Here is a 16,142-nt window from a genome sequence, read left to right as displayed (position 1 = left end):
ACGCCCGCCCCGCCGCTGCCGCGCTCCCGGGCTCTATATAGGGCGCGCGCTCGCGGGCCGCGGAGTTCCAGCAGTCCGCGAGCTGTCGTCGGCTCCGCGCGGGGGGGGGGCGGGCCGGGCACCCCGGGGCGCGGAGGAGCGCTCCCTGCTTCTCTCTCCTTTCCCCCCACCCCGCACTCCCGGGCAGCCCCGAGAACGGTCCGCGCCGCTCCCCCGTCCCTGCCGTCGCGTCCCCCGGCAAACTTTCGGTCCCTCCCCCGCCCCTCACCCGTTATTCGTCGTGGCTCGAGCCCGGCCGCGCCGCCCCGAGGGCTCCTCCGGACCTCCCCGCCCGCAGCTCCGACCATTACGGGATCCAGAAACATGTCGACCACACTTCTGTCCGCCTTCTACGATATCGACTTCTTGTGCAAGGTACGCGAGGGCGCACGGAGGCGGGAGGAGGGCGGGCGGGCGGGCGTTCGGACGGTGCCTCTGCGCTCGGCTTCGGGGCAGCCCTCCCCGCCTTGACTTTGGGGCCGGGAGGAGTTGCCGGAGGCCGCTGCAGCGTGTGCTCGTGCCGTGTGGGCGGGGGGAGGACGCGGAGGAAGGGCAGAGCGAGCCGCCGCCGCCGCCGCCGCTGGCCTCCTCCGGCGCCGACCGCGGCCACGCTGCCCGGGGCTTCCCGGACGGGCTCTGCGCCGCCCAGGCCGGCGGCCCGCGGGCTGAGGATCCCAGGTCGAAACCGAGCGTGGCTCGGGGTGGGAGTCGGCCCCTCCCCGCGCGAACTTGGCTTTTCTTTTTTTTTTTTTTTGTCTTACCTTTGCGCGTGTACGGGTGGAGGGTGGGGGCCGAGTCGAAAGCCCTGCAGAAAGGAAGAAGACTCCGGAGTCCTGAAGTTCCTCCGCGGCTCGCCCCGACCCTCCCCTCCCTGTCCATATTTCATCCCGTCCTCGCCCCCCTCCTTTTGGCAGACGGAGAAATCCCTGGCCAACCTCAACCTGAACATGCTGGACAAGAAGGCGGTGGGGACGCCCGTGGCCGCCGCCCCGAGCTCGGGCTTCACGCCGGGCTTTCTCCGACGGCACTCGGCCAGCAACCTGCACGCGCTCGCCCACCCCGCGCCCAGCGCCGGCAGCTGCTCGCCCAAGTTCCCGGGCGCGGCTAACGGCGGCAGCTGCGGCGGCGGGGCGGCGGGCGGCCCGGCCTCCTACGGCACCCTCAAGGAGCCGTCGGGGGGCGGCGGCACCGCCCTGCTCAACAAGGAGAACAAGTTTCGGGACCGCTCGTTCAGCGAGAACGGCGAGCGCAGCCAGCACCTCTTGCACCTGCAGCAGCAGCAGCAGCAGAAGGGGGGCGGCGGCGGCGGCGGCGGCGGCGGCGGCTCCCAGATCAACTCGACCCGCTACAAGACTGAGCTGTGCCGGCCCTTCGAGGAGAGCGGCACGTGCAAGTACGGCGAGAAGTGCCAGTTCGCGCACGGCTTCCACGAGCTGCGCAGCCTCACCCGGCACCCCAAGTACAAGACGGAGCTGTGCCGCACCTTCCACACCATCGGCTTCTGCCCCTACGGGCCGCGCTGCCACTTCATCCACAACGCGGACGAGCGGCGGCCCGCGCCGTCGGGGGGCGCCTCCGGGGACCTGCGCGCCTTCAGCGCGCGGGACGCGCTGCACCTGGGCTTCCCCCGCGAGCCGCGGCCCAAGCTCCATCACAGCCTCAGCTTCTCGGGCTTCCCGTCGGGCCACCACCAGCCCCCGGGCGGCCTCGAGTCGCCGCTGCTGCTCGACAGCCCCACGTCGCGCACGCCGCCGCCGCCGCCCTCCTGCTCCTCGGCCTCGTCCTGCTCCTCGTCCGCCTCGTCCTGCTCGTCGGCCTCCACGCCCTCGGGCGCCCCGACGTGCTGCCCCTCGGCCGCGGCCGCCGCGGCGCTGCTGTACGGCAGCGGGGGCGCCGAGGACCTGCTGGCGCCGGGCGCCCCGTGCGCGGCCTGCTCGTCCGCCTCGTGCGCCAACAACGCCTTCGCCTTCGGCCCGGAGCTGAGCAGCCTCATCACGCCGCTCGCCATCCAGACGCACAGCTTCGCCACGGTGGCGGCCGCGTACTACCGCAGCCAGCAGCAGCAGCAGGGCCTGGGGCCGCCCGCGCCGCCGCCCGCGCCGCCCGGCGCGCCCCTCCCCGCCAGCGCCGCCGCGCCGCCCTCGCCGCCCTTCAGCTTCCAGCTGCCGCGCCGCCTGTCCGAGTCGCCCGTGTTCGACGCGCCCCCGAGCCCCCCGGACTCGCTGTCGGACCGCGACAGCTACCTGAGCGGCTCCCTGAGCTCGGGCAGCCTCAGCGGCTCCGAGTCCCCCAGCCTCGACCCCGGCCGCCGCCTGCCCATCTTCAGCCGCCTGTCCATCTCCGACGACTGAGGCAAGAGGGCGCCAGCGAGGAGGAGGAGGAGGAGGAGGAGGGGAGGCCAGGCCAGGCCGCCCCGGGGGTGTTGGAGGGCGCCCCGGCCGCCTGCAGACTGCGGGGCCGCACCGAGCACTTGGACTCGAACTTGTGTGCCGGGAGGGGCCCCCACCCCTCCCCCTTTCGGTTTCCTCTTTTTTTTTTTTTTTTTTTAATTATTATTTTTATTATTATTACGAAGTTTTCATTCTTGTTGAGCAAAACAAAGCCAACGAACTTTTGTATTGATGAACAAAAATATTCACAACAGGGCAGTTGTGATGCGAACAGAACAAAAAAAAAAAAAAAAAGAAAAACCAAACACTTAAACTTTTTTAGGTCTCCTAGGAGTTTGGGACTTTAGGAAAAAAATAAAATAAAATCAACCCAGCACCAGCAGCTACCAACCACCATTCCATATCTTCACTTGAAAAGCATTAGTTACAGTCCAGATGTGGGAACTCTTATCTTGAAGTTCCTAATTGTCGTTTGTCTCAGACCAGTGTAAACAAACCAGCCAGCCACCACCTTGCTAAACCTCTAAGCTTCTGGAATCCAACATTGTACCAGGAATATGCCTTGATTGTAGTCCTCAGCTCCCTAGGTTTTTGTTTGTTTGACACCAAGTTTTTTTGTCTGGAAAAAAAAAAAAAACACCTGCATTCCAAAGTTTCCTACTGGTTACTGGTTTCATTGCCACCACTTAGTGGATGTTTAATTTTAGAACCATTTTGTCTGCTCTTTCTGGAAGCCTTGGGCAGAGCTTAGTTCGTAATCGTTGGGGGGAATAACTGCTGAATTTTTAGCTGTTTTGAGTTGATTCGCACCACTGCACCACAACTCAATATGAAAAAACTATTTAACTTATTTATTATCTTGTGAAAAGTATACATTGAAAATTTTGTTCATACTGTATTTATCAAGTATGATGAAAAGCAATAGATATATATTCTTTTATTATGTTAAATTATGATTGCCATTATTAATCGGCAAAATGTGGAGTGTATGTTCTTTTCACAGTAATATATGCCTTTTGTAACTTCACTTGGTTATTTTATTGTAAATGAGTAAAAAAAATCTTAATTTAAGAGATTGTATGTAATATTTATTTCATTAATTTCTTTCCTTGTTTACGTAAATTTTGAAAGATTGCGTGATTTCTTTACAGAAATCCTATCCTGATGCTGTGGAAGTAGTTTGAGGAATATCTTATGAGTTTTCTTAGAATGTATAATGGTTGTAGCCCATCCAACTTTAAAGTGACCACATACTTTGCAAATCAGGCTTCAATGTGGCATGCTTTTCTCATTCCAACTTTTTAAATTAGCAAAAAAAAAAAAAGGTCTTTTGTTTATTCCACCAATTCTACTGTGACATACTCTGCGTATAAAGACATGTAGCAATAATGGGGTGGGGGGTTAGTCTCACAGTGCCTTTGGAAGGGCCAGAACTTGCCTTAAATCTTCCTCAACCAAATAAGTATTTTTCTATTAGTGCTTGAGAGAATTTGAATGTAGGATGGGTTCAACTGCACAAAAGGAAAAGATATTTACCACTTTTTTTATATAGATCTAAAGTGAAGAGGCCACCTCTTAGTGCTAAAAAAAAATGGTATGTAGTACATGAATATGCCTTGTTTCATTACAGAAAATTCCAAAACTTGTACTTTTTTTTTTTTTTTTTTTTTTTTTTTTTTGCGTGTGTAGAAAGGCAGGAATGCTTTCCTGGACAGCGGATGAATGAGCAGTAGCTTTAGTTTGTTTGTACGTAGGTACAGTTGGAGCACTCTGTATGTATGTACTCTGGACTACTTTGACAAGTAGGTTTTTGAATGTAACAAGATAAGTCAACTTGAGTTGTAATATATTTTGGGGAATCAGTTCACTACAAATTGTGACTGTAAACATTGTACTGTAAATGTTTTGTAGTTTCCCCCAATAAAATTTTTGGGAAAAAAGGTATTAATCTGTAAGATTCGTTTTTTAAACCAGAAACCTTGAGCATTAGCTTGGCACCACTGTCAGGCATTGCCCAGGCCTTGGAGGGGCTGGGGGGTGGGGGGTGAGATTTTGGAAGCTTGGCACAGTCGGGGTTCGGAAGGGCCTGCCCCTGTGTATTTTATAGCAAGTTCTTTTAGCTGAAGGAAAATAATTATTTGGACTGTCAAGGGCATTAGTTAGCTGTTCCCCTTGGTAATAAGATGCATCCCTGTGTTGGCTGACTGGCTGGTGGCTGGACCTGGCTGAAGGCCTGAAGGGGTGTGGCCCGCCTGTGAGTCACCAAGTGGATCACGTGTCTGCGGTGGCAGCTGAAGGTCCTTTTTTTTTTTTTTTTTTTCTTTTTTTTTTTTTGGGACGCCCAGGGAATGGACCGGCTAGAGCTAGGGTGGTGAAAGGAGGGAGGGTGCTGTGGGCCCCCCCTAGAGGGCTCAGCCGCAGAAGGGGAGCCGATTGGCCTAGACCCAGCCTCTCAAGCTGGAGAAGCAGGGTTTTGCCTGGACTTTGGGAAGCCTGGTTGTGTCCTTGTCCGGGGAGGAAGACGAAAACAGGTCAAACTTATATCTGGGTAATGTTTGTTTATGCGGACAGCTTCCTCTGGGAATGAGCACACACGTTATTTATGCAAAAGGATTAGTGTCTGCTTCGGGCGACTGTAAGTGGCCAGAAAGCAAATTCAACCCAGGCCTCTTAGAAAAAGTAAGTTAAAAAAAAAAAAGGCCCCAATTTGCCGATTCACACACAATTGAACAAAACCTTGGTATGGTGGGTTGTTTTTTTTGTTTTTGTTTTTCCTACAATCAACTTTTAATACTTCAAAATCAGGTTAATCAATCAATTCATGTTTTTCCCTGCTCCATCCTCCCTGCCTCCCCTCCCCCGCCAATCCCCAGTTCAGACACTTTTTCCAAAGTAGGTAAAAGATTTAGCAATAGTTTGTTTTCTTATCTACAACAGCTGGGCCCTATCAACCACTGCTTGTACCCCTCTGCCGGGTCTCCTGTGTCTCCCAGCTGAGCCGGGTGGGTGGGGGGTGGTCTGGAGCCCGCCAGGCCGGGCAGCTGTTTCACGTTAGCGATGATTGCGCTGGTGTTAACTGGAGCGTTTTGGTGCTTGGCTGCCAAAGGGGCTGGGGAACAGTTTCAAAGTTCTCCCAGATGCTGGGCCCCTGGCGAAGGGCTTCGCCTTGGGGGAGGGGAAGCCTGAGGCCAAGGAGGGCCTGGCCGGCCAGACCCTGCGGGCTCCCTGGCCTCTTCACCATAAAGAATGTGCAGTGGGGAGGAAAAGTCTGAAATGCGCTGCTATTTAGGCCAAGCTGCATTTCAAAGGCCTTGTTTCCACCTCATTCCAAAACTTATTTTTCTAAACAAGGACTTTTGATCGGCTGGAATGTCAGACTTGTTGGGGTAAGCCACATCATTTTTAAAAATTGGGTTGTTTGAAAGCCCAACTGCTAGGATTTGATGTTTTGTGTCTGAGACCCAGTGGAGCATGGCCAGCTGAGGGGGAATCATTCAGAAATTTCCTCTTGCCACAGATCAATGGAGGGTATATAGGTCATTGTCTTTCTGCAGCGGCTGGAATGAACAGCAAACAAAACTCTCTACTATTGCTCGATCACCCTTAGGAAAGTCTCCTTGCAAACCAAGGGGACTAGAAGTAAAAATTGCAAGTAAGGACAAGCTGGGATTCCTGTCACGGGCCAGGGAGCGGAACTGAAGCTCACTGGGTCCAAGACTGTGTTATACTCGAGATAAAATTCTTTTGCAGCCAATTGTGAAAATGAGCCCAGGATGGGAGGGTGTTGAGAATGTCTTAATAGTAGCGTTGCCATTGGCTGTTTGAAAAGGAAGGGTTTTTTTGTTTTGTTTTTTTGAGTAGCCCATTGAGTAGTATGTGCCACTTTCTAGATTATTTCAGAGAAGGAATGCCCATGTGGACATATTTGCCACCCCTCACTCTGAATCTATTGCTAAATATATAGAAGGGGAAAACAACACACACACACACACACCAACGATTGAAAGGCCAAAGCCCCCCACCTGCCCATGGGAATAGATCTGGGATTTGGGGGGGGGGAGATTAGGAGCCCTGCGGCTGCTCAGGAACCTGGATAAAAGGGCCAGGCCTTGTGGGGAGCCCAGAGAAGGAAGGACCCAAGTGGGGAGGCCCAGCAAGAGGACGGATGGTGGGTACTAAAATCTGCTTGTGGGAGGTGGGGGTCCTGAGAAGACCTCCCCTCAGGCTGGACATGTTTGAGGAGGACACCCTAGAGCATTTGAACCTGGAGGGAATCACCTCCAGCCACTTGGTGTACACCAGCTTTGCTTGCAGTGACAAGAGCAAAGATCTAGAGGTGACTCTGGCCAAGTCGTCTTGAAAGCAGAAGTTGGGTCTCTGAGCTTTCCTTGGGCTGGTGACTCAGGGCAGCCAAAGGAGTCCCTGGAGACTGAGCCACAGCCAGGCTCCCCTTCCCTAAGAGGACCAAAGCCACTCTCATTGTTGCTCCCCCACTTAATCATGTTTATTTTTTGTTGTTCGCACTGGGGGTTGTGCAGACCTGTGGCCATCCAGGGCAGTTCCAGTTCCGCGCTGCTGCCCAGGCCCAGGAGGAAGGGAGGAAGAGGGAGGGGCCGGGCCAGGGCTGCCCAGGAGGAGCCCTGCTGGCAGGAGGTGGGTGAGGGGGCCCAGCAGGAAGCCCACAGCCCCTCCAGGATCCACCCCCCTGCGCCCCCCTCCCTGCCTAAGGGTGTGTCTGTGTGTGTGGACAGAGGTCTGGGGGGGAGCGTCCCTATGGAGGGGTATGTGTATCTGTGTCCTTGCATGTCTAGCCGGGTGTGCACATGTTCCCGGGTATCATTCTGTATGCAGGTGTTCAGGGGTCTGTGTGCTGTTGTCGTAGGGGAGTCGTGGCATGTGGGGCTGTCGATATGTGGGCGGGGGGGGGGGGTATATATGTCCGTAGAGTATGAGAGTGTTGTGTTGGTGTGTGTACAGGTGTGCGTTCCAGGGTCTGTGTGTGAGTAGGGGTCGAGGTTTGGGTGTGTCTGTTGCTGCGTGGGTGTGTGTCGGGGTGTGTGTGCGTAAGTGTACAGGTATGTGTGGCTGTGCCTTTTGCTGTGGGTGGCTGCATCTGTGTAGCTATGGCTGTGGGTAGGTGTGTGGGTCTGTGGGGTGTGAGGAAGGATCCGAGGGTGTTGCTCTATGTTTGGGTCTGGATGTGTCTGTGTGGAGGTGAGGGTGTTAACACCTACAGAGGAAAAGCAGCCCTTTTTAGCAGGCCTCTTTCAAGTGAAAAACTGCTTTCAAAACCCGGAAATGGTGACCAGGCTGTCATCTGTTTCCTGCAGGGTGGTGGGCAGACCAGGGCCGAGTGGGAGGGCAGCAGGCAGGCCTCCAGGCCTGTGGGGACCCCAGACCCACCTGACTGCTGGGCGCACCTGCCAAGGACCGGCCGCCAGAGCCTGACTGCAGGGACATATTTAGAAACAATGAATTCTCTGGTTGGAGGGGGAGGGGACCCCTTTATTTTCATCTGCACAGAAATAGCTCTCATCGGATAGGAGTTCTTGAGACCTCTGGGGTGAGAGGCAGCTCTGAAATAGAAGGAAAGATATTAAGGATTTTCGACAGACAAGAAAACTCCTGAGCTCGCTGAAACTGAGTTTAAAATATTTCTCTAAAAATAAGCTTTGTTTTCCTTGTGGATTCCTCTGGCAATCGGGCCCTCGTGTCAGGGTGCTTAGCTGGCCTGCGAAGCCAGGCGGAATTTTTAAAAAAGCAAGTGTTTCCCAGCCGTGGCCTTGGAAAGTTTTCTGTTTTCCATTTATTAGACTCCTAGTTTCCAGCTAATTAAAATTATTTTCAAATAAAACTCCACAGCCCAGCAATATTTGACAAAACACAGAATTCCCAGGGACCCCTCCGCAGGAGGTGGGGCTGGGCCGGCAGATGGCCTGTGACCCCTCCGCCGGGCCCTGTGCCAGTTTTATGGGGAAGTGGACCCTTCGAAATGCAGGTCCAGGGCCGTGTGCTACCCTCTCGGTGACAGGTGAGGGGCTGCTTGCGAGGCTGTCTCTGAGCCTGGGACCTCTTGAGAAGTGGCCGTGGGGCCATTGGGAACCTGCCCCTTGCCCGCCTACCCACTGAGCCCAGGAGGGGCCCACTGCCCGGGAAGGGAAGTGCTGTCTGGTGGCTGCCTGCTGGCCTGGCCACTAAGGAAGCTGCAGGTCCAGTCAGGCCAGGGTGCCAGCACTTCACTGGGCACCAGCAGGATGCCTAGAGTCCCAAGGCAGCATGTCCTGAAGCAGAAATCAGAGACTCCTGCAGGGCGGGAGGCTCCTGCCACCGAGAGCCACACCTGGTGTGATTCAGACTTACTGGCTGGCAGGCCCGCCGCCTCCCTGCCCTGAGATCCAGCCCACACAGGGAAGGCATGGGGTGCTGGGGCTGCTGGCTGGGACCCTCCAGCCGTCCCATGGTAAATGCTAACAGATGTCACCCCCTACCATAATGGATGTCCCTGTCCGATCAAGGTCCGATCACGATGTAGTATGAATCCGCTTTCACTCCTTTGTATATATAGCAGGATAATATTCCATTATATGTTATATGGATCCACCACATTTGGTTTATCCACTCCTCAGTTGACAGCCATTTGAGTTCTTCCAGCTTCTTGGCTCTTGTTGAATAATGCTGCTACAATCATCTGTGCATAAGCTTTTGCGCAAACACATTGTCAGTTTGGGTTGTCTACCTAGAAGTAGAATTGCTGCATCGTACAGTAACTCTGTGTTTACCTTTTGAGGAGCTGTCTTACTATTTTCCAAAGTGATATATTGGTTTTCAGAATTGTGGTTTTTTTTTTTTTTTAAGGTTGTTATTTATTTATTTGAGAGAGAGAAAAACAGGTGGTGGAGAGAGGCAGAGGGAGAGGGAGAAGCAGAGTCCCTGCTGAGCGGAAGCCAGACATGGGGCTTGATCCTGGGACCCCAGAGATTATGACCTGAGCTGAAGGCAGATGCTTAACCAACTGAGCCCCCCAGGTACCCGCAGAACTGTTTTATCAATGTTAGTTTCCCCCTTTCTTGACCTCATGCAGGCTTCATGATGTCCACATAAGAAAACTTGTACACTTGTTCACCATAGCCAAGAAGTGGGAACAACCCAAATGTCCATCAGCGGATGAATAAATCAACCAAAATATGGCCTATCCTTACAATGGAATAGTATTGAGTCAGAGAAAGGAATGAAGTATTGACACATGGATGCTCCTGAAGAACATAACGTTAAGTGAAAGAAGCCAGACACAGAAGGCCAGCTATCATATGGTATCATATGACACTTCTTACACGAAGTGTCCAGAACGGGCAGATCCACAGAGATAGAAAGTAGAGTGGCGGTGACCAGGAGCTAGGGGACCAATGGGGAATGAGTACCAAGAGATGCGTTTCTCTCGGGGTTGATGGAGATGTTCTGGAATTAGATAATAATGATGGTTGCACAACCTTGTGAACATACTAAAATCTGCACATTCGTGTACTTTAATCTGGCGAGTTTTATTGTATGTGAACAATATCTTTCTTTTTAAAAAACGTATACTCACAAGCTGAAATCTAGGCTGCAAGAGGGAAGAGAGCCTCTATCAGGGAAACTAATCTCACTTAGGGCCCAGGAAGGGCCCTAATGTGAGAAGGGCAGAGGGTAAGTAACACTGAATGAGATAAAGGGCCAGTGAAAGAGTGTCCAAGTAAAAGGAGCTAGTGCAAAGGCCCTGTGGTTGGAAGGAGCCTGGTTCCAGAGCAGAAAGGATGGAGGATATGGTGCCAAGGGGTGGAGAATGGAGCAAGGTGGCAGAGTCTGGGGCCAGGGCAGTGGACTCAGCCCCAGAAGATCTCTGTCCTGCCTTCTGCTTTCCACCAATTCCTCTATTCGAACATTGTATTTTTGCTTCAATGATCTCTACGCTCCTGTCTTCTCATTGCAGCCTAATGCTACGTCACGCTGCCTATGTCGTTCACCTCACTTCCTCTCATCACGGCGCGTTTTATCATCTCAGAGCATCACAAGGGTGAGTACAGCGCAGGAAGATATTTTGAGAGAGATACCACACTCGTGTAATTTTTATTACAGTACAGTGTTATGATTGTTCTATTGGATTATTAGTTATTGCTGTTCATCTCTTACTGTGCCTAATCCATACATGAAACTTTATCGTACATATGTGTATATGGGAAAACACATAGTGTATGGAGGGTTCTGTACTATTCACAGTTTCAGCATCCACTGGGGGTGTTGGAACACATCCCCTACAATAAGGGGAGACCACTGTATTACCACGGTGCTTCCTCACCTTCTGCTTTCCCCTCTCCCCAGCTCATGCCCACAGGTCTCCTGGTAGGAATGCCTTAAAGATTCTAATAATTAGGGATCCCTGGGTGGCGCAGCGGTTTGGCGCCTGCCTTTGGCCCAGGGCGCGATCCTGGAGACCCGGGATCGAGTCCCACGTCGGGCTCCCGGTGCATGGAGCCTGCTTCTCCCTCTGCCTGTGTCTCTAACTCTCTCTCTCTCTCTCTCTCTGTGTGTGACTATCATAAATAAATTAAAAAAAAAAAAAAAAAAAAGAAAAAAAAAAAAAGATTCTAATAATTACTATTTATGGAGTTTCTATTTTATGCTAAAGCTTTACATATGGTAAGGATAGTCCTTTATGTCTATGCAAGACTGAGGTACTGGTAACTATCCCCGTTTCAAAGATGAGGAAACTGAGCTCAGAGGAGTTGTCATACACCTGAAACTGAAAGGCTGGAGGAGAATTCAAAAGAATCTAAACTGTTGCCCCTTCATATCACCTGGGGCTACTTCTCTGACTCTTCTCAACCTGCCTTTTCTTACACTGCCTATAAACCCGTATTTCCAAAAAGACTTCCAGGGTTCCAACCCCAGGACGACTGTATCCTGCCTCATCAGTGTGTTTAAAACACAATTAAGGGGCGCCTGGGTGGCTCAGCAGTTGAGTGTCTGCCTTTGGGTCAGGTTGTGATCCCGGGGTCCTGGGATCGAGTCCTGAGTCAGGCTCCCTGCAGGGAGCCTACTTCTCCCTCTGCCTGTGTCTCTGCCTCTCTCTGTGTGTGTCTCATGAATAAATTTTAAAAAAATTTTTTTTAAATAAAAAGCTTAAAATCTCAACAAGGCCTACAAGGTCCTCATTATCTGTCCCTCCCCACCTGCCCCCTCCGCAACCCTTTTACTTACTGACCTTGACTCTACCTTTCCTCGTCCTGCACCAACCACACAGGCCTCCTTGCTGGTCCCCATTCATGCTGCACCCACTCAGAGCCTTTGCACTTGCTATTCCCTCCATGCTCTTCCACATGACCCAGTTCTTCAGTTTCCTGCCATCACCTTTTCAGGGGACCACCCAGACCACCCTTTCTAAAACGACAGCTCTATCTAGCATTCCTCCCCTCTCATCCTATTTTATGTTTTCCCTAGCATTTGTTATCATTTGCCATATTTTTAAATACCTTTATGTACATATTGTCCTTCCTTCTTAGACTCTAAGCTTCATGAGGGCAGGCACCATCCCCAGAGCAGGGAAAGCCACTGAAGGATTTTAAGCTGGGGAGTAAGATAACCACATTCACGGCTTTTTAAAGTTCATTTATTTATAATCTCTACACCAAACATGGGGCATAAACTCACAACGCTGAAATCAAGAGTCACATGCTCTACCAACTGAACCTGCCTGGCGCCTCCACCACATTTACATTTTTAAATGATTTCAGTTGTGCAGAAAGTAGACTGGAAAAAAAATTTTAATGCTAAAAAAGGTTTAAAAACTCATGACCTAGTGTATCCCTTTCATTCCACAGATGAGAAAACTAAGGCTTAGAGATGGCTGGGGGCGGGGGGGTGGGCGGGCAGGGAGGGAACGCCACTCTGGAGACTTTCTAATTTCTGGCTTTCTACAGGAGCCCTGGAAAAAGAGACCACCCGGGACACTGTCCTCCCTAAGGTATGACCTGTGCCAGTAGGGCTGTAAAAAATGTAAATATCATCTCTCACCAAAGCAGACCTAAATCCCTGTGGGCTAAGAGGCTCCGGTTTCTGGATGTTATGTCCCTCCAGCCTCTCAGGGCGGGCCTGGAGGGTCCACTGGGTGGACATGGCCAGGACCTTACAGAGCACAGCCCTATGAGCCCAGAGCTGCTGCAGGGGCCGGGGCTGGGCCATGGGAGGGCTCCAGGCAGGCGTCACCACTGCCGTTCAAGGGGCTGGTCACACCAGGGCTACAAGCAGAGGCCCCCAGAGATCTGCCTTCAAACCCCATCCCACTGCCACTCCCTAGCTGTGTAATCCTGAGCAGACCTCTGAGCCCCAGTCTCCACATCTGTGAAATGGGGATGATGGTCCAGTTCCTGCTGCACAAGACCCCCATGAGGGTCAAATATGATGCCATGTGTGAAGTGTCTAGGAGAGGGCCTGGATCAGGGTCCCCCAGATGAAACTGTGGAGACTGAGCGGAGTAGTCAGCCACTGGAGCCGCCTGCTGCCAGCTGTGAGACCATGAGCCAGCTGCTAACGCTCTCTGTGCCTTGATGTCCTCATCTCTAAGATACCGGGCCTATGTCCTAGCGCTGTCACGAAGCTTAAGTGAGTCAACCCATGTAGTGAGAACAGAAGCTGGCACAGCAAAAACATGACATAGGGGAGGGGGGTGGGGGGATGGGCAAAGTGCGTGAAGGGGAGTGGGAGGTAGAGGCTTCCAGTTAGGAAACGAATAGGTCACAGTATAAAAGGGAATACGGTGTTTTGCGGTGACACAACTACACTTGTGAGCACAGTGTAACGTACAGAGATGTCAGACCACTATATTGCACACCTGAAACTAGTGCAGCATGTGGAACAACTTCTAAGTGAATGATGAATACATACATACATATATACACATACACAAGTGCAATGTAACAGTTTGTTATTGAATCTCTTGGGGTTCTTTTTCACACCTAAACAAGAGGCACCAAATCTGGGGCGGCGAGGCATGGTGTCAAGAAGGCTACCATTCTGCCTCTACCAAACTCCCCAACCACACAAGCCTTAAGATAAGAGCGGTGACTGCCTTCCCTCAGAAATTCTAAATAGATCTGCCTTGTGTAAACTGGCTGGCGCTAGCCACGTGTGACTACCTAAATTTAATTTCTGTCAAACAAAATGTAACACTCACTTCCTCAGTCGACTAGCCACATTTTAAGTGCTCACAGCCACAGGCACTGAACAGCATGGCTATTCTAGAATGTTCTATGAAATACAAATAGCTAGCATCCAACCCTTGAAGGGTTGGCCTTTTCCAAAGGCAGTCCTGGAACATACCCACAATGCCCTTGATGGCTCTCTCTCCCTCCCTGAGCCGAGAGGGTCTGAAATAATTCTAAAACCACCGCTCTGTCCAGTAGACTACCAGTGCCAGTGGAGGAGGAATGAAGGAGCCACTCACTGCATGGTGGCACCTCACAACCCTGCCTGGCAGCCGGGGACCTGCCTCCTCTCAGACACCCCAGGGACACGTACCCCTCTCGTCGTCCCTGTCTGCACAGCTGTGGTACCACATCCACCCACTGATGCCAGAACCTGGTGTCCTCCTGGGGTCTTTCTCTAGTTCCCTCCATCCCTTCCCTCACAGGCGGCCTGACCCTAGTAAGTGCTTTCTAACCATGCACAGGCACTGCCTCCTCTTGCGCATCTCTACTGCCTCAGCAGCTCACGCTCCCCATCTCACCCGGACAGTGATGACGCAGGAGCCCTCAGCTGGTCCTCCTCCTAGCCACCCATCTGTCATTCAGAGCCAGCTTCTCAAACGCTCAGGCAGGGCCACCTGGGTGGCTCAGTCGGTTAAGCATCTGACTCTCGGTTTTGGCTCAGGTCACGATCTCAGGGTCATGGGACTGAGCCCCGCATTGGCCTCCACGCTCAGCTCAGAGTCCGCTTGGGGTTCTCTCCCTCTCCCTCTGCTCCTCCCCCACTCCCTCTCTCTTTTTTTTTTTTTTTTTTCCCCTCTCTCTTTCTCTACAATACATAAATCTTTAAAAATAAAATAAAACTCTTAGGCAATAGTGCCCCTTCTGTCCTAAGTCCCTGAAGAGCGCCCTCACCCCCGGTTCAGATCCAAGCCTCCAAACATGCTCCGTGAGGCTCTGCCTCGACACCGGCTGCCCCTCCCCTGTGCTGGAGTGCTGACGGCTGATGATGCCCCTGCCTGGAACGCACCTGCAATGTCCCCGCTGCTTTCTCTGCCTCCGCAGAGTCTCCACCTCAGGCCTGGCCCCTCCACTGATCCCCACCAGCTCGAGGTGCTTGTGCACCCTGAGAAGGCCTCAGTAGGAGCACGGGGCACACTGTCCTATGCCAGCTGGTTCAGGCTCTGTGGGCTCCCTGGCCTGGAAGTTCCTTCAGAGCGAGAACGTCCTCGTGTTCCTCCTTGCACCTTCCAGCCTGGCTCCCAGAGGCCTCGGTAACCGCAGCCTGAGAGCGCCTCTGTTCTCTCCCATTTGACAGATGAGGAAAATGCAGCTCGGGGAAAGGACACCCGCTCAAGGTCGTCCAGCTCGTGAATGGTGGGGCCATGCTGCCCCTCCCCCTCCTTCCCCACGGGGGCCCCGGCCCTTCCGAAGGGGGGACACCAGGTTCTGGCGTCTAGAAAAGTCCCTCCTCACCTTCCTCCTCAATCCCACTCGGCGAAGCTGACTGCTTTGAACCTCTTTGTGTGATGGACTCCAGGGATTTGATTGTGAGGCTCCACCTATAAATATTTACACACATGTTCACATGTTGTGTCAATTCACACCACCAGGTCATGCTGGACCTCCTGTCCATCGGCCCACTCCCCACACTCAGGGTGCTAGCACCTTCTTTCGGTGGTGGCATGGTACCTCACGGCATGAGGGCCCTAGTGATGGCCACCAAGGTTGCGCCCTAGTAGGGACGCCAGGGTGGCTCAGTGGTTTAGCGCCTGCCTTCAGCCCAGGGCATAATCCTGGGGTCCCGGGATCGAGTCCCACATCGGGCTCCCTGCAGGGATGGAGCCTGCTTCTCCCTCTGCCTGTGTCTTTGCCTCTCTCTCTCTCTCTCTCTATCTCATGAATAAATGAGTGGAATCTTTAAAAAAAAAAAAAAGTTGCACACTAGTACGGTTCTGTGGACTGTCCAGCACAAATATCCTCATACCCAGACCCCGGTGTGAGTATTTCTATCAGACAGACCCCGAAGGGCAGCAGAGCTAGGTTGCGGGCAGCTCATGTGTTTCTCTGGAGGGCATTGTGCATTGAAACCCTGACACCTGCCCGCATAGTCGCCCCCAAGCATGGTGCGCCCAGTACCTCCCATCCCGCCGTGCCTCAGAGGCCACCCATTCCACCCGTTTGCTCCCTGTTTGCCTGTTCTGAGTTTCTGGAGTTTGCATCACAGAGGCTGCCCCCTGGGGTCTGGTCTTTGTCTGTCTCCCTGTCCTGTCCTCTAACCCTCCTGTGGCTCAGCCCCATCTCCCCACACCTCCAGGCTCCCAGAGGGCAGCCTGCGGTTGTCCACCCCCGGGCTGGTGCCCAAGACACAGGCTGCCACCTGGGAGCCCCGGGCAGGCCCGGGTCAGTCCCATGGGGTTCGAGGGCCAGGAGGTGGGAAAACTCTCCCACGGACCCCAGGGGTGGCGTGGGGGAGGCCCCATCTAGGTGACTACTG

General features: G+C 53.0%; 1 protein-coding gene and 1 long non-coding RNA gene across 2 annotated transcripts; both read left to right on the top strand.

Moving 5' to 3' along the window:
* Positions 1 to 63: 63 nt before the first annotated feature.
* On the top strand, positions 64 to 4,373 carry ZFP36L2 (ZFP36 like 2 zinc finger CCCH-type). Its single transcript, XM_077915221.1, has 2 exons — positions 64 to 414; positions 954 to 4,373. Exons 1-2 carry the CDS (start codon positions 364 to 366, stop codon positions 2,388 to 2,390), a joined length of 1,488 nt encoding a protein of 495 aa, XP_077771347.1. The 5' UTR covers positions 64 to 363; the 3' UTR covers positions 2,391 to 4,373.
* Positions 4,374 to 4,657: 284 nt separating this feature from the next.
* Positions 4,658 to 15,597, top strand: LOC144323063 (uncharacterized). Its single transcript, XR_013388609.1, has 4 exons — positions 4,658 to 5,108; positions 10,396 to 10,479; positions 12,383 to 12,426; positions 14,964 to 15,597. It is a non-coding gene; the product is annotated as an uncharacterized LOC144323063 (long non-coding RNA).
* Positions 15,598 to 16,142: the final 545 nt, after the last annotated feature.

The sequence above is a fragment of the Canis aureus genome, chromosome 11 (genome assembly GCF_053574225.1).
Source record: "Canis aureus isolate CA01 chromosome 11, VMU_Caureus_v.1.0, whole genome shotgun sequence".
Taxonomy (NCBI): domain Eukaryota; kingdom Metazoa; phylum Chordata; class Mammalia; order Carnivora; family Canidae; genus Canis; species Canis aureus.
The sequence above is the reverse complement of the archived record's forward strand: the minus strand, read 5'-3'. Positions and strand labels throughout refer to the sequence as shown.

Excerpts from the sequence above, each read along its gene's own strand:
- ZFP36L2 (XM_077915221.1), top strand. The coding sequence starts at position 364 with ATGTCGACCACACTTCTGTCCGCCTTCTACGATATCGACTTCTTGTGC. Across the intron at positions 415-953 it reads ATATCGACTTCTTGTGCAAG|ACGGAGAAATCCCTGGCCAA; the intron begins GTACGCGAGGGC and ends TCCTTTTGGCAG.